Source organism: Idiotropiscis lumnitzeri, chromosome 8 (genome assembly GCF_059441095.1).
Source record: "Idiotropiscis lumnitzeri isolate Australia: NSW breed Sydney's pygmy pipehorse chromosome 8, RoL_Ilum_1.0, whole genome shotgun sequence".
In the NCBI taxonomy this organism is placed as follows: domain Eukaryota; kingdom Metazoa; phylum Chordata; class Actinopteri; order Syngnathiformes; family Syngnathidae; genus Idiotropiscis; species Idiotropiscis lumnitzeri.
In genome coordinates, this window is record NC_142398.1 from 22,935,179 (window position 1) to 22,956,380 (window position 21,202).

Consider the following 21,202-nt stretch of genomic DNA (forward strand, 5'->3'; position numbering starts at 1 on the left):
CATCTGGTGTCGTCAGCATTAAACGCAGCTCAGGTATACGAATGATCTTTTTGTTCTTGTTTCTGGAGTGTCTCCTCACCCATCAAGTTTCAAATTAACCAACCAAGCCTAGCTACATAGCCACAAATTTTCATCAACAGTATGTTGTGGACAAAAACTTCTGTCGTCATGTCTTGGCCTCCACAGTTTCCGGCTGTTTTTCTTTTTTATTTGAAGCAATATATTCCCTCAATGAACAATGGCGCTGATTTATGGTCTTGGTCTTGGTTTTTGTGGTGTTGGCTGAGATGCCTAGTGGCTGAACGTACATTTTTGTGGTCGCAGTGTAATATTTTGAGGCCACAATTTCACATTTTGTCCGGCCATTATACTACTTTGTGAGCACAAATTAGTATTTTGTGTGCACATAATACTTTTTTGATGGCATGAAATTTCCCCGGGAGTGCTTTGAGGACTAGACTTGGACAATTCGAGCTCTTCTACAGTGGATTGTAGACTCAGCGTAGTCAACTTGCAATGTTGTAGACTTGGTAGAGTGGACTCTTTTGGACTTGGAAGATTGTAGACTCGATGACTGGACTAGCGGACTTATTGGATTGGAGCCCCGGTAGAGTGAACTTGGCAAATTGCAGACCGCCTACATTTTAGTATTTTATGGTGACAATTCTTTTATTTTGCAGCCACAATTTATCCTTTTGTCTGCACAATATACTTTGTTGTGGCCACTGATTTGCAAATTTTCTGCACACATTAACCCCCATTTTGTGGCCACAATAGATTATTTTGTTGGCATAATGTAGAAGTTAGGGGCCACAAATAGATATTTTGTGTATGTTTTAGGAATTTAGGGGCCACAATTGAGTATTTTGAAGACACCATGTAGTATTTCCTAGCCACGGATAAGTGTATTTTGCACACGTTACAGCTATCTTGCTCATACATTACTAAATTGTGGTCGCAGGGTTGCATTTTTATGGCCGCAATTTTGCCTTTTGTCTACACAAATGAGCAAAATACACTGTCGACGTTATGGCTCCAATTTAAAAAAAATGTTCCCATGTCATGTGTGGCACTTTGTAGTGTCCTGCTGCTTTTCAATTTTGGGGTTGAGTGGAGAGAAATATTCCCTTTCTGCTTTCCTCCCTCAATAAACCATGGCTGTGATCTATGGACCTGGTCTTGGTTTTTGTTTTGTGGTGTCGTCTGTAAGGCCCGCAGGCCATCTGAACAAACCTGCTCCCGGTAAAGCCGTGGGCGAGGCTTGTTACTGTGTGTGTGTGTGGGGGGGGGGGGTGTTCGGGGGATAGCAGGTACAACAGGTTGTGATCCAAAACCTTACTTGCAAGAAGCCTTGCAGGACTTGACATCAGCACTCTACCAGTCCCCCCCCCCCCCCCCCCAGCTCTGAAGAGCCCCGTCGGTAAGTTCTGGCAAGTAGTAGTGTGTGTTTGTGCTCCAGGAAAAGACTCGCCCCGCGTTGTTTACTCACACTGGATCGACCGGTTCTTGCGTCTTTGCTCAACGTATTAGCTGCTGTTTTAAGCTGACGTTGAAAGGGGAAAAAAATTCAAGAGACGAGGAGAAAAGACGAAAAATGAAGGGGAAACTACTTGGGTGCCGCCATCGCGGAAGCCGTTCATGTGGGTGACATGCATGCGAATGCAACTTCATCATCTTCAACTTCAAACGAGGGACTTGGAGAGTCCAATTGGGAGTGTCGACGCCTCGACTTGGAGGAGTGGACTTGTGGACTTGGTCGAGTGGACTTGTGTCTTTGGATGACGTGACTTTGTAGATTGGACTTCTCTTCAAAAAGTGAATTTTAAGAGCAATAGATTTGGTGGTGTAGATTTGCTAAAGTGGACTTATAGACCTGTTGTCTTGAAAAATGGAAGTTAGAATGAAACAAATCTTGAAACTTGTAACTTCACAAACTATAAGTGTCTGATAAATGCTTTTTTTTTTTTTTTAGAAATAGCGTTTCCATTGAAAAATAAGACTACATTTTATTGTCGTCAGGCGACTTTTGTCTTGGCATGAGTAAACTTGTATCCACACGGACGATGGATGTAAACCTGGTTGAGTAGACCTGCATACTTTATAGCGTGCACAAGCAGACTTGCTAGAAGTCAGGACTTAAGGAGTTGACTTTTCATCTTGATATCCGGAACTTGTCGACAGCAACAATTCAAACTTTTTCGGGGGTAAACTTGCAGACACGATGGACATTGTAGTCTTGCAGACTTCAAGTTTATATGATAGACTCGAGGGGTACACTTGGTAGATCCTAGAACTTGTCGAGTGGACTTATGGATTTTGGCATGGAAGACTTGTTGACCTGGACACTAAGAAGAGTGATCTTGCCGACTTCCGAACGAGGGGGAGTAACCATGTACACCTGCTAGAGTGTAGAGTGGACTTACAGACTCGATATGACTTTAAGAGTGCACAATCAGACTTGGTAGAGTGGACTTATAGACTTGGTCGACTAGACTCATAGACTTCATAGATTGGATTTGCAGACTTTGTAGAGTGCTCTCGCGGACCTGCTACATTGTCGACCTGCTCGAGTGGACTTGCAAACCTGATAGACTTTGCAGAGTAGACTTTTGGACTTCTAACATTATGGACGCGGTAGAATAGACTTGCAAACTCAAGTTGAGTGGACTACTGCGCTTGGAGGAGGAGACTTTGAAGATTATAGACCTGGTGGAGCAGACAGAAAGATTGTCGACTTGGTAGAGTGGGCTTTAAGTCTTGATGGATGTGGTAAAATGGACTTGCTACAGTGGACATGTGGTCTTAGTAGACGGAACTTGAAGTGTTGCAAGATGGACATTGACAAATGTAGTCGTTCTGAAGTGCACTTTTTATCTTGGCTTTGTCGACTTGGAAAATCGTAGCTTGAGTAGAGTGGACTTTCAGATTTGGTCAAGTAAACTTTTGGACGCAGAGGAGTAGCCTTTGAGACTGAGAAAGTTGGAGACTTGGTAGAGCGGCCTTTCAAATGCGATGGCGTCCAAGGAGTCTGTGGCGTCGAGCTTGTCAGCTCTGAAGGATGCCGAACCGCCTCCTTACATCCATCCTCACTACAAGGAGTCCTACCGTCTGGCCATCTACGCTTTGCTCTGCGGAGGCAAGGATGCCTACCTCGACTTCCTCCAGGCCGAGCAGATCAACCACTTCCTGTCCGAGAAGGAGATCCGCTTCATCTTGGAGAACGCCGAGGCCCCCTTGGTAGAGGATGACGACGACCCGGAGGGTCGGCGCCCCCGGGGCGAGCTGGGCCCGTCCACCTACTTCCCGCTGGAATCGGACGAGGAAGTGCCCGACCTGGACCTGGGCTGGCCCGAGGTGGCTCTGGAGGACCAGGACACGAGCATCAGCTTACTCTTCCACCCGCCCCGGGCCAACACGCCCACCATCAAGGAGGTGGTTCGCAAGCAGATCCAGGACGCCAAGCAGGTGAGCTCTTTCTGTGGTTTCATCTCACCGTGACAAAATTCGCATGGTCGTGTGTAATAAATACAGCAGTTCAGAAAACAAAGTTCAATTTGAACTAGGAGCATTTCAATTGCAATAGTTTGTCAAACGTACATTTCCACTTTTTAACAATATTCACCATTTGGGCTGTCGCTTGTATAGCGCTTTTCTACCTTGGGTACTCTAAGTGCAAATAAATAAACTGTTGATTCAACATGAAATTGTTTTTATACATTATATGCTGTGGCCGTGCATTTCACACGTCGGCCTTCAGTGAAGTCCTACTTAGTCCGACTTGAATCAGTCCCCCTCATATTAGCATCATGTATGACACTACGGCTGGACAAATAATATCCAGAAACACACTTACACCGTACTGAGTGAGTGTTGGACGACCTAGCTTCTCTTGAAAGGTCCGACTTGAAAATGGCATCTCAAGTGTATCAGCAATTAAATCCCCGCTTTTCCATCATTCGGCCATTGTGGTTTAAAAAAAAAAAAAAAAAGCAAGAATATATTTTCGATTTTCGAACGGTCGCCAGTTACGTCTTTCGGGTGTGTTGATTTCGCATAGCGCTGCCCCCTTGTGAGTGCGTATCCAATCACAAGACGCGTTCATCACTTTCAACGGAAGGCCAGCGAGAAGGCCTTACCGTCATCTACTCGTGATCTGATTGGCTATCGCAAATGTCTATCAAATCTGAAAGCCGATTGACTTTGACGGAAGACACGCCTTGGAAATAATAGTGCGTGCTACTGGTCTTGTGAAATCTGCCCGGCAACACGAGCTAGCGGAATTCTGATTGGATTAAAACTCTAACCTAAAAATTCAACACTAGGATATAATATGACATCAATGTGAAGAATAGGATCCTTTTTTTTCTTGATTATGTGAGGCCAGCAGAGAAGGCCTTGAAGGCCTTGACCGCCCGCCACTGATATATGTATTGGATTTTTTTAATGATCCACAGATATTGTGAATTCAATGCTTTGGCTTTATTTATTTTTGTTTGTTTTCCACGTGTTCACACTGTGCTTGAAGATGGTTGCCATAGCGATGGACATCTTCACGGACGTGGACATTTTCAAGGAGGTTCTGAGCGCCACGCTGCGGGGGGTGGTGGTCTACATCCTGCTGGACGAGGGCCACTTTGGCAGCTTCCACGCCATGTCGCACAGGGCAGGCATCAACATTCAGGAGCTCAAGGTGACAACTCAAATCCAACTTGATTGACAGGCGGCATCCTGACACACATGTGCGTTCCGTAGCCGACTTGAGTAATACTTGGCTGAATCCATTGTGAGGTTTTGAGGATCTACTCACAATAGACGTGTAAAAATGTTCTCGTTGCCAAGTGAAAATGATTTCTGAGGCGACATCTTTAAAAAGATTGCAAGGTGAGTTATGAGACGTTTGCCAAACCCTTCAAATGGAACCAAAATTGAAGATTTCTCATCTCTTTTCTGGCATGGGTTCTTGAGACTTTTTTGTGGCTCTACTCACGATAGACGCTAATTGCAACCGGATCAAAAGGACATTTTCAGATGCAAAAACTTCACCGCCGGGCTCGACCCACACACAATGACCTGAACTCAAGATTTTTGCAGTTGATCTCCAAAATGTAATTCTTCATAATTGAGCCTTGCTATTTAGTAGTCGTTGCAAAAAATCTTGAGGACTAGTTTGCCTGTTTGGAAAATGGTCAAAATGTCCATCTTAAAAACATACAGCAGACAAATACGCCCCAAAGCACAAGTCGTGGCACATTGTGAATTCCATTTAGTCTCCAAATGCAGCGAATGTGACGCCATTGCTCATGCGATCGCATCTCTTCCATACCACAACACAGCCGTTTGGGTTTGACAGTGAAAAAGGTGACGACGAACGCTCCGCGTTCTTTGCGGCACGTCTGGATTTTCCTGTCAAGCAGCATCGACTACGGCAGAACAAACACGACTTCAGTAAAACATCAGGCAGCATGTTTAGTCTTGGTGGAACGACCGCCACCAAGATCCAACAAGCTCCACCGTCATGGAGACACGCCTCCCCTCAATGTCCTCTTTTACACTCGTTCTCTCTTCATCGAGAATTGCACTTGAAAAAAAGTCAACAGCATCGAACGTGCTGGAGCTAAAAGTAGTCACGCATCAATAAATGTGACCCGCTGTGTCTTCACGGTCCTCGTGATTAAAAAAAAGTTCAATAAAATAAAAAATTCAAATTGAGATATTCATCTATCGTCATTGTCGCCATCAGAATATTCGCGTCCGGACGGTGAGAGGTCAGCAGTATCGCTGCCAGTCCGGCGTCAAGTTTCATGGCGGTTTGGAGCAACGCTTCATCCTGGTGGATTGCTGCAGTGTTTTATACGGAACCTACAGGTGAGAATTGATCCAACGCAACAGTCGATTTGCAAACATTGAGCATCACAGCAACCAAACACAAAGGCAGCAAGATAAGAATGTCACTTTTTGAAAAAGAACATGTTTTTTAATGCTGACACGTGTCGAGATGGGAACCTGAAAACGGCTGAGGAGGATTGATTTTGCCCTGTGCTGAAGAATAGAGGCTGACATTTTTGGGGAATCCCGTGGGATGGCCGTCAAATTAACTTTTTATCACTGATTGGGACGGGACTGGATAAAAAAAATTCATGAGAGCAGGCGAGAGCGCGATTATCAAGTTAGAGTTCGGCACTGCGACCATTATGCTAGCAAATGCTCCCAACTTTTCAGGATGTGCTGGTAAAATGTCAATTTTAATGTTTTCTGAGGGAGTAAAGCAACACTTGTGCACTCGTGCTTTGGCATTTTGGCACCCTCTGTTGCTGAGCACAGCACAGGCAGCCACTAGACAGGTTCTCTGGAATTCCGTCTCAAGAAACACTGTCAGCTACCATCATTTTCTGTGCAAAGCGGCATTCATGTCCAACACATGCCAACTGGTCCGGTGAAGAACAATGAAAACTGCACATTTTCATCAATTTATGAAACACCCCCACACGTCGAGGACAGAGTCGAAAAAGGTGGACGGCTGATCACCCTTTCGCATGAGAATGGCTCAATTACTAACATGCTAATAGTTTTGTAGGTTAACAACAACAACAATAAAACGGCAGCCTTCGCATATAGCAACGGTCAATTCCACAGGAAAAAAAATGGTCAATTGGTGGGGGTTCAACGTTGCTCAATCCAATATAACTTTATTTGTTTAGCGCGTTTGATAACAGTTGCAGTTGCAAGCAAGCAAAACATGGTAACCAGTGCATTCCTTTCTTCCAGCTACACGTGGTCCTTTGAGAAGATTAACGTGAGCATGGTCCTCGTGGTCACCGGTCAGCTTGTGAGCTCCTACGACGAAGAGTTCCGCCGCCTTTACGCTCGCTCGAGCATCCCCGAAGCGCTGTACAAAGAGCGGTCGCGCGTGGACTACCTGAGAGACGCGGCGTTCTTGCGCAGTCCAAACCCCAGCCAACTTTCACTGCATCAACTTCACGGGAGATCGCGACGGACTCGCGGCATGAGGGGTTTGGCTCAGGACGAGCTCGTGGACGCAGCCGCCATGATGAACAGGGGCCTCAGCATGCAGGACCGCCTGCATCTGTCCCACTTTTCCGACATCATGACACGGGGCCACAGTTTTGGTGGCGACCTGCAGAAGTTAAACCCCATGACTCGGCTGAGGATGGGGACAAAAGACATAGGAGTGCCTGTCGTTCCGGACAGGGCCGCTTCGAGCCTGCTGATGCCCAACAGGATGACTTACCAGCATGTCCGACACCAAAGTCGCTATGGTCCTGACCAGAATCTGATCCCTTTCAACTCTGAGACCTCCCTCCACAAGTGGAAGATGGACACCTACCTGAACAGCCAGGTGCACTTTGAAGGCTCTTGCGACGCCTTGTCCCCACTGACGTCGCCATACAGCAGCCGCACAGGCCTGAACGACCAGCAGCCGCAGGGGATCGGCAACAGATCCAGGGACATCAAATCCCGCTTGGACGAGATCCGACAGAAAAGACTCAGTTTCCAGGAGTACAACAATCTCAGGCAGAGCCAAGAGTCTCTGCGTTCCATGTACCAAAGTCTGGACCGGCCCAAGTTCAAGTCTTCGTTGAGAGGCCTTGATGTGAGGCAGCATGTTGCGGAGGAGGCCGGCCGGCCGCAAGACTTCAACCACAAAGACGTTGATTCAAATCAGGCAGATGACAGCAACCACTCCGCCTCATACTTTGACATCCAAACAGGTCCCGAGCAAAAGGCCACCCCTGCGTATGAATGGTATGAGCCGCTTGCCAGGAACACTTCGGCCGCCCAACTGGAAGACAAGCTCAAAGACTCATCCCTCAAATACAACGGTGGGCTCCAGCGCCCCAGAACCATGGAGTCTCTAATTGAAATCCCCGAGGAGAAAGAAGGTTGCAGTCATCCTGTCAATGGTGCTGATTCGATTCTCAAAGGCAGAAACAACAGAAATGAAGACAAAACTTCCAAAATGCACTTGACTGGGAAAAATTCAGGATCTCAAGAAGTCAAGAAGTCGCCTTGTCATGACAAGGAAACTCTTCCAAAGATCTTAACTGCCTCCGAGGTGAAAAATCATCATCGGGAGGATTTGCCGCTTCAGCGGAAGAATTCCACCAGGGTGAAAAGCTCAGAGGAAAAGAAGGCTTTCAAGAAGGAGGAGAAATCTCTCCAGAGGAGGGCCTCACTGAGATCGCAGAACTCCGTCGGCTCTAACTCCCGGGCGTCTCCCGTTGGAAAAACCTCTGCCAGCGAGCACAAAACCAGTCAGAACTCCATCAACAGGTCCGCGGTCGAGAAAGAAAAGCCAAAGTCTTCATTCGCCTTCCACCGATTATCGTCTCAGCGCTCCAGCAAACGAAAACCGAACCTGGCTGCGGCAGGTCCGGAGCAAGGCTCGGGTGAAAATCGGGAAGAACACGAGAGCCGGCGGGAAAAGGCCTACAGTCGCTACGAGTACTTGCTCCATTCTAGTGTCCCTCTGCACAAAGCCAAGCGAAGAGATGGAGGGCAGCCCTCAGATAATCCGACGCATCGAACACAAAGCGGCGCCGACAACAGACTGGGACGATTCATGCAGCGTGTTGGGAATCTCATTGGGAAGAACAAGTAGAACACCCGAAGAAGGAGAATTTTGTCGCTTAAAAGGGACAGATGCTTTAAAAGTGACTTTTTAACATCTTGTATTTGTGTCCCTGCCCGCCCATTAAGTGTGAAATTAAACAACCAAGTCCATCTTTTTGTTTTCCGACCATTTTTTTAAAATAAATAAGCAAGGCCCTCTTGTAATAATGTAACAAATGTGTCAAATGTGTGGCGAGAATCTCCAAAGGTGTACATTGACTTGTATGCGCACTGGGCCTCTTGATTGGCTGCGTTCTTACCAGTGACTTTTGCTACAGTCCCATGTATGTATGGATGGATGTGGACCAAATTCTGCTGGAGGAGCGGAGGACTAGGCGAAGCCTTTTCTGTAGCAGGTCCTCACAGTAGATCATAAAATTGTATAATTATTACCATAAATATAATCAAAATAAATCTTGATTATGTTCGGTCATCCGAGAAGGCGTAACTGCCTATCGCTGATGTTGATGGCGTAAAAAAAATGACTTGGGTGTGTCAATGATATATTTGCGGGCTCCCATACTCCACATCTCACTAATTTCGTTGCATCGTTCCCCCAAATGCCGCTTGGCTGTTAGTAAGGACATTCGTCCAACATTAGACTAATTACGTCCGATTTCTGTCACTTTTGCGTCTGCAGGCAGATTGTTAGAGTAGTCAAACAACATTTCATCTCATTTTGAAATCCAAAAGAAATCAAAAGACAACCACCCGAATTTCAATGAGCGCCGAGTTTGTTTACCGCCATCTTGACTTGTCGAGGCCGGAATTGACGCATGGACACCATTGTGGCGCAAATAGACGTCATTTCTGCTTCTTGCTTTTCTTCTGTCAATAGAACACATCAAGGGAGGCGTTTTCCACATCAGTGTATCACGTCACCTTTATTTGTTACATGTTACATGCTAGCAATGATGTATCCGTTGGAAAACATTTTGTGCTTTGATTTGATTGTGGAAAACGGTGGCAACATTTTAGATAAAGTATTCCAAGCACTTGTTCCTCTCGTCATCCAGTTCCTGGGTCTCAATCTCAAACTTCTTCATGGCGATGAAGTACTGGACAAAGGGCTCGCCCAGAGCACTGCGGATGACGTGGTCCTCGCCCAGCGCCTCCAGGGCATCGTCCAGCTTGACGGGAATGGCAAATTCCTTCTGCTGACTGGGCGCCTTGTGTATGCCGCCCTCGATGCTCAGGTTGCGCCGGATGCCATCCAATCCGGCGGCGGCGGTGGCGGCCAGAACCACGTACGGGTTCGCCATGGCCGAGCCCAGCTTGTTGTCGATGTGGGTCTCGCGTCCGCCGTGGGACTTGACGTTGAAGGAGCTGCTGTTGTCGTTGCAGCCGTAGGTTGCGTACAGCATCCGCTTGGGGTCCTTGACGGCCTTGGCCATGTGACTGCGGCACCCGAGACCCGGCGACATGAGGCAGCTGAGGGCGGCCGAGTGCGTCAGGAGCCCGGCGAGCCACTTGCGGCCGATGTCGGACAGCTCGCCCGCCGCCTTCTCCCCGCTTTGGAACAGGCTACGCCGTCCGTTGGCGTCCCATAGACTGTGGGAGAGCACGCCGGCGTTGTAGAGGCCGTCGTCCGTGAAGAAGCTCGCGATGTAGCTGTGTTTGCGGGCCATCTCCTTTCAATTGCGTTCCAAGCATGCAGCACAAAAACAAAGACACAACAAGACTTTTCAGTGGATATTCCACACTGAAACGTCATATTCTGACCATCCAAAAAGGAGTAGAAAGAAGAGAAACGGTTTGTTATCTAAGTCCTACGTTTTAACCATTACCGAAGAAAACTGAAATACATTGAGTACATACATGAGCCTTGCTTCTTTCGTTTGTTTGTTTAGTGATTGAAAACGTTTTTTGTTTTTTTTAAGTTTTTAATGAGCTTCTGATACGCAGCTGCTTAAGCGATATGGGGGGCGGGCAAGTGCAAATACAGCACGAATGCCCGGAGATGTGTGCAAGGAGAGCCACAGTTGCCGATGCAATTTCAGCTGTGCAGTAAAGACGACCAACGGTCAAACATACAAATGCAATTTGAGGAGCTGCTCTTGATCACAACACGAGAGGCGGCCGGCACTCACAGGCACACGAAGTGAGCAAGCCGACGTCTGCTCGTGATGTCGCTCACTAGGCCATGCCCCTTAAGGGCTCGCATCCAACACATGAATATTAAAGTCGTAACGGCAATTGCGCAATAGAAATTGTTTGTTTTTTCGGACAGTGCAAGACTATCATTCTTTCATAAAAAAATTAAAAATATGCTACATTATTTATATTATTATTGCAACCATCCTGTTATATCACAGGTTATTAAAAATCAAAAAGTTCATTATCATAATCATTTTCACATGCAAAAAAATCAAATGAAATGAATAGAGTTTTTTGTAGGTGATTTTCTGGAGAACGGCGCAGATCAACGGCTTTTCAATTCATTTCCTCAGTATAAAAAGATTTGAGGACTGAATTAAGTTTGTCGCAAGCGATCAATTTATTTTCTCATGCCAATTTTGGTGCACAGTGAATCCCCGCATATTTGTGTTTCAGCATTCGCAAATTCGATTCGGATTTTGAGGAGGATTTCATCTTCTTTATTAGCTATTTGCTTTGGTCACACCCAAGTCCAAGATAAAAATAGCTTTGCTTCCTTCTGGTAGTGTCAAGCACTGATAACAATCCCAGAAGAAGAGCTTCTTTTAATCGGGCCTTTTTAGAAAAGTGTTTTTCTGCCACCTTGTGGCGTCTGCAGACAATTACACGCCTTTTTGAACGCGTGTTTGTGTCTTGTTGCTTTCTTTATATTGCCATTCCACCACGCTGACTGATTGAACTGAATTAACTTTGAACCTTGATGCCGGTGCGGAAGGTGAAGGCACTGTCGGCCGCCGCGATGCCAAATTCAGGCCTCAGGTTGATCTCCATCTGACCTGGCCCGCTGGCTGAGGCCATGCTGTCTACGTCGGCGCCCATGCAGTACATGCCTTCCACCAGCTGCTGGAAGAAGGGCAGGTCGTGATTACCCAGCAGCGTGGTGGCAGGAAACAGCAGCGTCTTGGGCCCGACGCGGTCCGGCGCCCCCAGGACGCAACACTCGTAGGTGAAGGACGAGTGCAAGGAGAAGCCCAAGCTCTGGAGCTGGCTCAGGAGTTGCTTGGCCTGCAGGCGAGGGGACGTCCGCAGGGGACTGCCCGTCACTGTGCACGGGTCGCAGATGACCCTCGCCGTCTGCTCGGCCCACGGGAGGATCCGGAAAGTGGACAGGTCCGGGATCAGGAGGATGTCACTGCTGAAGTTGGCGGCGTTGGCGTGGTCGACCTCGTTGCTCTTGGGACTCAGCGTCAGTTCCAGGTAGCTCCTCGGCATCGGGATACCGTACACCGCCTTTTCCTGGCAAAAACAATCAAACCGTACGAATGCTGTAGCAATTTTCTTATGGATGATGAGGTCCTCAGTTGTGCAGTGAGATGCAAAGAGGGCCGCCTTTTACGCCCTTTGCGCAAATCACCAGCCACAAGTCGAGACGGACGGATGACTTTATGGATTGTTAAACAGAGGAATGGATGGACAGATTGTTGGGTGGAACATTAGATGGTTTGATTGATCGTTGGTTGTATAAAATGTCGGATGGATTGTTGGTTGGTGAAGGATGGATGGATTGAGGAATATCTGGAGGTGATTACATGGAAGAAGCGGACAGGCACGGTCTTGGATCTGGACACCCCGTGCAGGTCGGTGGCTTCGAATCGTACAAAGTTGATGCTGTCCCTGGCAATCTGCTGCTTGATGGTCTCCATGCTGGAGATGAACCGCCGATTCCCTGATGTGTCCAGGCTCTCTTTTCCGTTATCTGCAAACAAGAATTCCAAACGATTGCGCGTCTCACCGAGAGAACCTCAGAATGAATGACGTAACGCTCGTGTCTGAAAACTATTCATCCCCGTTTCTCCAAAACGTCGACACAATCCCAGTGGTAAATCTGTCAATACCGACCTGTATGAGGTACTTTGGTCTCTCCACGGGAGCCTCTGCTGTTGCATGTGCTAGTCGGGAATTCTGGCTGTCTGTTTGAGTTGGCGTCAGGCCTAAACGAGCTGGATGACTCCATGATGAGCGGTACGTGAATAGCAGAGTTCTCTCTGGAGCCGGGCCCCTTTCTAGAAGCATCAGGCTGAGGTTTGAAGGTACTGAACACTCTTTGTGGGCTGACGTCGCTCTGCTGCCGGCCGGGCTCGCCGCTGCTGCCCCCGTGCAGGTAGGAGTAAGGACTTCCCCCGGGGTGGAGAATCGGTCCGTCCCTCAGGAAGCTCTTCAGTTCCTCCACAGTCTGCCTGAGCGGAGCCTTACTTGGAGGCACCCGAATCAAGTCCTCCTCGACGTCTGGTCCCTCCAGCCTAGGCTGGTCAAATGGCTCAGGTGGAGGTAAGCCGCAGATAGGAGAGTCCGGAGGTTTCTTTGAGCCTCGGCTATCAAGCCAGTCGATGGGTGGTGTGTATTTTCCTGTCACCCTCACCCCCTTCTGGCTCGCCACGCTCATCCCAGTGCCGTCCATTTGGTCTTGGCTCCTATTTGGGCTTTCGCTTTGCACGTCGTGGATTGATTCGATGCAGTGCGGAGTGGTCACCTTGGAATCTTCAGAATCATTCATTTGTGGCCTTTCATCAAAGCTGCTTTATGGGATTTGATTGTGAAGTGAGAAGCTCACTGGCACATTATTTTTTATACACAATTGGTACAATGGTGACGCATTGGAAGCTTCTTTTTTTTTTGCATACCCCGCCCCACACAATCCTTTGATGTCCAACTCGGGCCTGACCGGCATCCACCCGCCGACCAGTGGTTGCCAGACACAGAAGCGACATAACTTCAATACGATTGTTTGCCGTTGGTTTCCATTCGGCAGCCTTTTGTGTCCCAGTAGTGCGAAAATGCCGAGCTCAGCTGCTTTTAGCCTTCTAGAAAGACGGCAGCCAAATTGAGGCTTGTGCGCCGAGACAACGGGAATGTACCAGGAGCACGTAAAGCTACTTTTTTATTGATGCACTTTGGATTAAAATGTCTCCCTCTCATGCACTGTGGGACACAATTTCTCTCAACATTGCATTTAATTCCTTAATTGCTCCTGAATTTCCTGTCCATCAGTCATTTGTCTTGGAAGTTTTGAAAACAGTATTTCAAGTAAACAAGACACATCACCTTAAAAAAAAAAAAAATAATAATATATATATATATATATATATATATATATATATATATATATATATATATACGAATTTTGGGGAGAAATGTCTCGTTGCTGTTTTAAATCATCAATTTGACTCGTGGTACAACAAGTGGGTTTCAAACAAAAAGACAATCGTGGCTGAAAATGTATTAGGCTTGTGTGCGTGTATTTATTTATTTCACATTTTTAACTGGCTATTTCCCCTGCTGTACAACAGAGGACAATTAAGAGAGAATATGTAATGGAAATTTTGCATAGTCTTTTATTTACAGGTCATTTGACTTGGAATATAATGAAAAAGAGATTTAAAAATATATTGATTAAAAAAAACGTGACTTTTTTTCAGGGTGGGGTTTGAAAAGCTGCATCAAGGTTGCATCAGAAGAAATGACGACATGCCTGCGGAGCTGTCCTTCAAAATAAACTCGTATGGCGCCCCTAAAGAGAAACAACCGTCGGGTGGGGGATAATTAATATAATATTACTACTCACATTGAAATAACAACAGCCGACTTCTATTGATTTATTGATTTAGGCTGTAATGCCATTTTCCGAACAAAACATCGTCTTCTTTTGAAGGTCACGACAGGAAGTACTTTGCTTAGCTTCCTTGATTGCGGAGGCTTTGTGCTTCACTCGGACACGTAAACGACTGCCTCTTATGGTGAAGAAGCATTTAATCGCTTGACGTTTCCCCCCCTGTGGACTGGCTGTATGATCAAGTTACAATCTTCAATGAGTAAGCATATCCCAGTGAGTAACATTTTTTTAATCGTTTTTCTGTATGTGTCAAGTTTGCACCCGAACGAGTGTCAAGCCTGATTAAAAAAATGTAAGAATAAAAATCACGGCCGCGTTGCTGCTATGAACTCTGGTTGTTTTGGAGCCGGCTATGGGGGTGTACTTGTGTGAGAGCTCAAGGTTGCAAATTGAGTTTGTAGACACGAGCATATAATTAAATGTTGGCAGTTTTTCGCTCATTGGACGCCGATGAGGTGTTCCAAAAATAAGATTCGCCTGCTTTGTATGGGATCAAAACGGGCAGGTACTTAGCCTATTTTTTTCTCTTCTCTCATTGTGGTTTTGACGAGGCGCCATGTTCGGCGACATTTGGTTTGTAGGGCGCGTGACGGACGGCTCAACATGGCGGCGGCAGAAAGGCCAACGTCCCCGTATGCTTTTTTTTGTTTGTTTGTTTGTTTTGACATTTCTTCCACAACTCGAGCGACTCATCAGGAAAACCTGCTGTGTCAAATCCGAGATTTGTGCGCGTTTTTGCATATGGCGTCTCTCGCTTCCTTCTTTAGTCACTTGAGGCGCCATGTTGTCCAGATGCAGTTTAAACCGGACAATGGCGCATTTAGCCGGCCGATATCGTGACGTGTATTCTTCTGTTGAAACAAGACGGTTTGCGTCTTATAAAATAAATAAAAAAAAAGGGCACCAGAAATGTCGACTTTGGTCAAGAACAAGTGGCTGGTGTTGAGAGCTTGATGACACACTTGCCGGCAGTGGTGACGTCACGGCACAGCTTGCTTGTCGCGATGACGACAAGCAACCGCCATTCAAATGAAGCTCATGGATGTCGTGGGCCAAACGGAGCATGCGCGCGACCTGACCAAGCCCCCCTGGGACATTTCATTAGGTACACCGTCTAATGAAGATAGCGATGCTCAATTGCCATTGACATGGTCAAGGCAAGTTCAGACGCTCTGGAACTTTTGAACAAGTCCCAGAAGACTTTGAATCTTAAATTCTTCCTAAGTTCTTGCTAAGTTAGTGTTTTGCTGCTAATTGCACGGGACTGAGACCTGACACAAATGACAATTGAAGCCCAACAAAAAGTCTCACCCTCCACTAAAAAAAAAATTCTTATTGGGATGTTCAATACCACTTTTTTGTTAATCTGCACTTGCTTCACAGAACAATGATCAATAGACAGCGTTTGTCAACAATAGCTCCTGTTTAAAATTTAAATTGCTTCATCCATCTGTAAACACATTGTGCAAGGATATTCTACAGCAATATTTAACAATGAAGAACCTCAAATTATGTCTAGACATTCACTGATTTTTGGGAATATTTGTTACTTAAATGTCTCAGATTATTCCACATTGACATATGTTGTGCAGTACTGATGCATCATTGCCAACTGCTCGAGTTATCGTAATGAGAAAAGGTGTTTACTACAGCAGTCAAAATGGGGGAGAGGGAATATTTTATTTGATATAAGTAGATTTGTGCCACATTCGTCACTCTGCACTATAGGTATGCCATTTGTGTAAATGTTGCATCTAGCAATGTTATTAGGTACACGATTGTCATGGCAACAAATTCAGATGCGATCTTTTCACAGGACAGTTTTATAAATTGTCCTACACATACTATTTGTGATATTGTCGCAAATGTAGGCATGGTGCAGGCTTCAAGCCTCTACTCTGAATTTTAAGTGACTATCGTGCATCCTGGCTGTCATGTTTCATAACTTGCTCGCCCATGCGCACTCAACCCTGTGAGAGTTTTCTGAGTGCGTTTTAACTTTGCGTTTCTTTAGTGTGCTTGTGGAGTCACAAATCTTTCGTCGTAATTCATTTGGTCCATGGTGTAACACAATTGCTCTCGACAGTGACCCACTTCTAACAATGTTATACCGACCAAAGTCAGTCTTGTCAAAACCAGTGAGTGTGAATGTTTGTTTGTCTTTGTGGACCCTGCAATTGTCTGGCAACCAGTTCTGAAGATAGGTAGGATAGTGTCCCACATGCCCGAGGAGAAGCGGCTTGTATAATGGATAGTCGAGGTATACCCATGAGGACAATTATAGGCCTCTCATCTTTTTAAATGTGAAAACTTGCACAATTGGTGTCTGACTAAATACTTGTTTCTCCCACTGCATATACATGACCTTGTACAAATAATTGCACGTAAAATCACATTCGCTACTATGGGGCGGGGCGTCGCAAGAAGAATATTTTTCAAAATCATCCAGCCCTACTCCCAGGTCTACCTTCCACTGTATTTGTACAGGAGACAAAAATGTTGTTTTGACATTGCGCAGCTGCTGTAAGGTGTTGAATTAACATTTGGTGTTGATGTCGCCCCGCAGCAGTTCTGTGGTGTTCTGGGTCGCACATTTATGGAGTTTCTGAAGGGCAGCGGAGACTACTGCCAGGCTCAGCACGCCGCTTATGCAGACGAGTGAACGGGCCAACTCCACAACCGCCTGGACGCGCCCGAGCCTCAGAAGGAGAGAGCCCCCCGACGTCGGCTCGAGCGGGACGCCTCCCGCAACCAGCGGCAACTCTGCCTGGATGGGGTAACTTGATCCTCTGCGCCCCGCCCCTCCCCGTTGGCTCCCGCCCGGCCACGAGCAAGGTGGAATCCGCCTCGTTTTGTTGCCCCATCTTCCCCGTGCACACACGCCCGACTGCCCGCCACCCCCTTGACGAGACGCCTCCTCCCACCGCCGCCCGGAGGATTCCCGTCCCACCACGCCAAACTGTTTACGTTTAGCGTCTCGAGCTCTCCCCTTGCGCCGAAGCCATCTTGCCTTTTTTTTTGTTTTTGGTTTTTCCTGTCTTCTACTGTCATCATGGCGCGCATGAACAGACCCGCGCCAGTGGAGATCACCTACAAGAACATGAGGTTCCTCATCACTCACAACCCCACCAATGCCACCCTCAACAAGTTCATCGAGGTGAGTCTTGTCGAGCTTCTACTGTTGGCCACATGATACAAATGATGGGTTCTGGAGAAACGTCTTTCGCCTTTTCAGTGAAGTTTTTTTTTTTTTTTTTTTGCCTTTCGAAAATCTGGTCCAAAACATGCCTTGAAAGGAGAATAAACAGTTGAAGTTTATTGTTTCTTAAGATCTCCCCGACCTTTGTGTTTTGTCTGCGACCCACTCTCCAATCGGTATCACTTAAATATCCACCAGTAATCTCGTGCGGACCAAAATCTGAGCGCTCCCCCGAGTCACCGCATTAAACTTGCGAAAACCATTGAAACGATATGACCTAAAGACTTGACTTGGCAAGGCAAATTTATTGACTGGAAAATAGAGTGAAATAACAAGCACCTCTGTGTGTGTGTGTGTATATAGATATTAATATCAGTTTTATTTACGTAACAAAATAATTTGCATATCTTGCAAATCCAAATTCAAACACTGTACCATATCAGCTGTACATCTTTAGCACATGATCTCAGAACAAAACACCGTGCTCAAGTTTCCATTGAGCCTTGCACACCAACGCCGGAGTGTGCAGCTTGTTGGCACTACTAAATGTATACGTTTTGAGAATTGTTTCTAAGGAAAATGCCTGACACCGTTTAGATCGTATTCAAGGATCACAAAAAGCTATTAGAACAGTCTTTGATTTAAAATCCACTTAATATTTTGTGGTTTTCCATTAATTACGATAATTGGCAAAATGCCAGATATCGGCCCTGACGATAATTGTCTATCACTAATATATATATGTGAGTGTGTGGGGGGGTGAGTGTGTGTGTGTGTGGGGGGGTGTGTTTGTGTGTGTGTATGCATGTGAGTGTTGAGTGTGCAACAATGGTGCCCACCCCCTGCAGAGGGGCATTTGTAGCGACGTTTGTGTTTGACATGCGTTGTCATCTGCAGGAGCTGAAGAAGTACGGTGTGACCACAGCGGTGAGGGTGTGTGAGGCCACTTACGACGCCGCTCCGGTGGTGAAAGAGGGAATTCAAGTCCTGGTGAGTCACGCGGTTCGATAGCTTTGCTCAAAGAAAGTCCTCTAGTTTCATGCCACTGTCTAGTGCAAGACTCCGTCGAATGGCGAAAGGAAATTGGCATCGGTCAGTGTAATTACAAACATCAACTTTATAAGTAATGGCGCAACAACACAGAGAAACAAAGCAATGCCAATAAATGTTTTTTCCCCTCACAAATAAGCAGCACAATCTGCAGTCAAATGTATTCGTACTCCACTATGGAAGTCTGCGATATGTTAGACACTTTGAAACGGCACAACAACAATAACCAAAAGCTTAGGGTCCCTCTGCTTTTGGGAACAACAAAGGCAACCGGTGCGTTGTGGCGCTAATACGCTAAAGGCGCTCCTGAAAAAACACAACAACAACATTGCATAAGAAAGTAAGAGCGCTGAAGGTGAACTGAACAAGTAGTCCTGGTGTCTAGTTATATTAGAAATAACCAGATTTAAATATTACAAGTGGTCTTTGAATCTTCAAACAAATGTATTTAATATCAAAATAATAGGGTAATAATGAATCGGTGATATCCATCCATTTTCTGTACCGCTTCTCCTCACGAGGGTTGCGGGGGTGCTGGAGCCTATCCCAGCTATCTTCGGGCAGTAGGCGGGGGACACCCTGAACGGGTTGCCAGCCAATTGCAGGGCATCGTCGAACAACCATCCGCACTCACACTCATACCTAAGGGCAATTTAGAGTCTTCAATCAACCTGCCATGCATGTTTTTGGAATGTGGGAGGAAACCGGGGAACCCGAAGGACACCCTGTTGATCTTAGGCAGTGATTCTCTCAGGTGCCAGTAGAGGGAGCCAGCGTAGCAATCCTCTTCACAACTTCTGTTCTCCAAGTTTTTATTCTTGCGGTTGGCCTTCTCTCTCCGCTCTTGCACAGGACTGGCCGTTTGACGATGGTGCTCCTCCCTCCAACCAGATCGTGGACGACTGGCTCAACCTGCTCAAGCTCAAGTTCCGCGAGGAGCCGGGCTGCTGTGTGGCCGTGCACTGTGTGGCCGGCCTCGGCAGGTGAGCGCTCAACCCGAGCCGCCTCCAAGCCTCGCGCTTCCAATCAAACGTCTTGTTTTCCCCCGCAGAGCTCCCGTCCTGGTCGCCCTCGCCCTCATTGAGTGCGGCATGAAGTATGAAGACGCCGTGCAGTTTATTCGGCAGTGAGTCACATTGGCAATGTTTTCGTCACAGTAACCTTCAAAACCATTCAGAAAACGAGCCTGTTTTTAAATGAAAATTGCGCATTTTCCTAATGTCTTCATTATGGGGACAAATGTGACCACTGCATGTGTATAAAAATGTCAAATAGACACAATGTTGCCCAAGTAGTTGTCTTCAAAATCTAAAAAAATCCCCTTAGATAACTGCTTGCACAATGCAACTTTTGGATTGTGTAATTGCGTGTTCTGAATGTCCATTTTAAAAACATACTTTAGAATGTTGAATATTTCTCAAAATGCATTCATTTGCTCTTTATTATTCAGAATTACTTGTATGTCATTTCACTTGGTTAAAAATGCTGCCCCATATTGAAGACGTGATTTCAATATATAAAAAAATCATATTTGATATCAGAGGGTGTTTCACATTCGTCATAGCAAATAAAAATGTTATCTTCATTCAAACATGAATCTTCTAAATAATTTGAAGAGAAAACATGATTTGCCACAGCAAATGTATATTAAAGAAATTGAGGCTGATTCATTAGGTGTAATAAACTGATTTGTTTTGAAATGAGATTGTAAAGATGTTCAATGAAACATTTAATACAATACAACTTTATTTATATAGCGCATTAAGTGCTTAGATAAAATGACCTAATTCAGCCTTAATTCCGCCATCCTTTTTTGTTCATTAGTTAAAAATCGATCAATATGAAATCGTTATGTCGTGATCTACTTTTCTGTCATATACCTCTAATGTGGATGTTGAATATTTAATTCTGTAAGCATTTGTTACTGCCCTAAATTTAACACTAAACATCTATAGAAGGTTGTTTAATATTCCATGTTTCTACAATACAACCCAATGTAATCTACTGAAAGGGCTCATCTTCTGAAATCAGACATGAATTAATTCTTGTCAAAATGTTCCATGTTCTGCAGTTGCCCTGGTAACGGCTTGTTTTATGTGTACTTTTTCTTATTTGATGCAGGAAGCGTCGCGGAGCGTTCAACAGCAAGCAGCTCTTCTACCTGGAGAAATATCGTCCAAAGATGCGGCTGCGTTTCAAAGATTCCAACAGCCATCGCAACAACTGCTGCATCCAGTAGTTGTTCACAGCCCATAAATAACAAAAATCCTCGTGGGGAACACCATTTCAGCATTTCCTCCAGGTCCAACATTAGCTCCGTGTACGACAACTCACTTTGTCCTCTCTAGAAAGCGCACGAGTAAGACCGACAAGTAGGGCCCAACTTTGACGAGGCCATTTCCGATCTTTGGTAGAGTAAAAGACCAATAGCTGATCAATTGCCCGATTAATTTTAAGAATTAATATAATGAATTCACTAACATCTTTGTGGGTTCCTTAAGATCCTTTCCCACTGAACTGTGAACAATTGCGAGTGTTTTCAAAGGTGGCAAATG

The 21,202-nt window shown here is 45.9% G+C and overlaps 3 protein-coding genes across 4 annotated transcripts in view; 2 read left to right on the forward strand and 1 right to left on the reverse strand.

The window, feature by feature from the left end:
• The first annotated feature begins 1,419 nt into the window (after positions 1-1,419).
• Positions 1,420-8,742, forward strand: LOC148332842 (uncharacterized). The gene is made up of 4 exons (XM_088302818.1): positions 1,420-3,465; positions 4,526-4,690; positions 5,741-5,865; positions 6,766-8,742. Exons 1-4 carry the CDS (start codon positions 3,013-3,015, stop codon positions 8,618-8,620), a joined length of 2,598 nt encoding a protein of 865 aa, XP_088158944.1. The 5' UTR covers positions 1,420-3,012; the 3' UTR covers positions 8,621-8,742.
• Positions 8,743-9,496: 754 nt separating this feature from the next.
• Positions 9,497-13,324, reverse strand: LOC148332843 (lengsin-like). Its single transcript, XM_088303098.1, has 4 exons — positions 12,628-13,324; positions 12,318-12,484; positions 11,485-12,024; positions 9,497-10,262 (listed from the first exon to the last, which is right to left on the reverse strand). The coding sequence occupies exons 1-4, from the start codon at positions 13,280-13,282 to the stop codon at positions 9,606-9,608; spliced, it is 2,019 nt and encodes a 672-aa protein (XP_088159224.1). The 5' UTR covers positions 13,283-13,324; the 3' UTR covers positions 9,497-9,605.
• Positions 13,325-14,462: 1,138 nt separating this feature from the next.
• LOC148332844 (protein tyrosine phosphatase type IVA 1) overlaps positions 14,463-21,202 on the forward strand; it is a 7,918-nt gene continuing 1,178 nt past the window's right edge. The window contains exons 1-6 of one of the 2 annotated variants that reach the window (XM_088303234.1): positions 14,463-14,611; positions 16,965-17,555; positions 18,495-18,587; positions 19,500-19,630; positions 19,699-19,773; positions 20,769-21,202. The exon at positions 20,769-21,202 is cut by the window's right edge and continues 1,178 nt beyond it. In XM_088303234.1, coding sequence (XP_088159360.1) covers positions 17,451-17,555; positions 18,495-18,587; positions 19,500-19,630; positions 19,699-19,773; positions 20,769-20,886 — 522 coding nt within the window. In that variant the 5' untranslated portion in view covers positions 14,463-14,611; positions 16,965-17,450 and the 3' untranslated portion in view covers positions 20,887-21,202. The remainder of the gene's footprint in view (positions 14,612-16,964; positions 17,556-18,494; positions 18,588-19,499; positions 19,631-19,698; positions 19,774-20,768) is intronic. The other variant, XM_088303235.1, reaches the window with a different exon arrangement.

Bases quoted from the DNA above. Each gene is read 5' to 3' on its own strand.
- LOC148332843 (XM_088303098.1), bottom strand. From the start codon at position 13,282: ATGAATGATTCTGAAGATTCCAAGGTGACCACTCCGCACTGCATCGAA. The intron at 12,025-12,317 runs GTAATCACCTCC...TGTTTTTGCCAG, and splicing joins TGCCTGTCCGCTTCTTCCAT to GAAAAGGCGGTGTACGGTAT. The intron at 10,263-11,484 runs GTTCAAAGTTAA...CGCAATTGAAAG, and splicing joins CCTTCCGCACCGGCATCAAG to GAGATGGCCCGCAAACACAG.
- LOC148332842 (XM_088302818.1), top strand. From the start codon at position 3,013: ATGGCGTCCAAGGAGTCTGTGGCGTCGAGCTTGTCAGCTCTGAAGGAT. The intron at 3,466-4,525 runs GTGAGCTCTTTC...CTGTGCTTGAAG, and splicing joins AGATCCAGGACGCCAAGCAG to ATGGTTGCCATAGCGATGGA. The intron at 5,866-6,765 runs GTGAGAATTGAT...CCTTTCTTCCAG, and splicing joins GTTTTATACGGAACCTACAG to CTACACGTGGTCCTTTGAGA.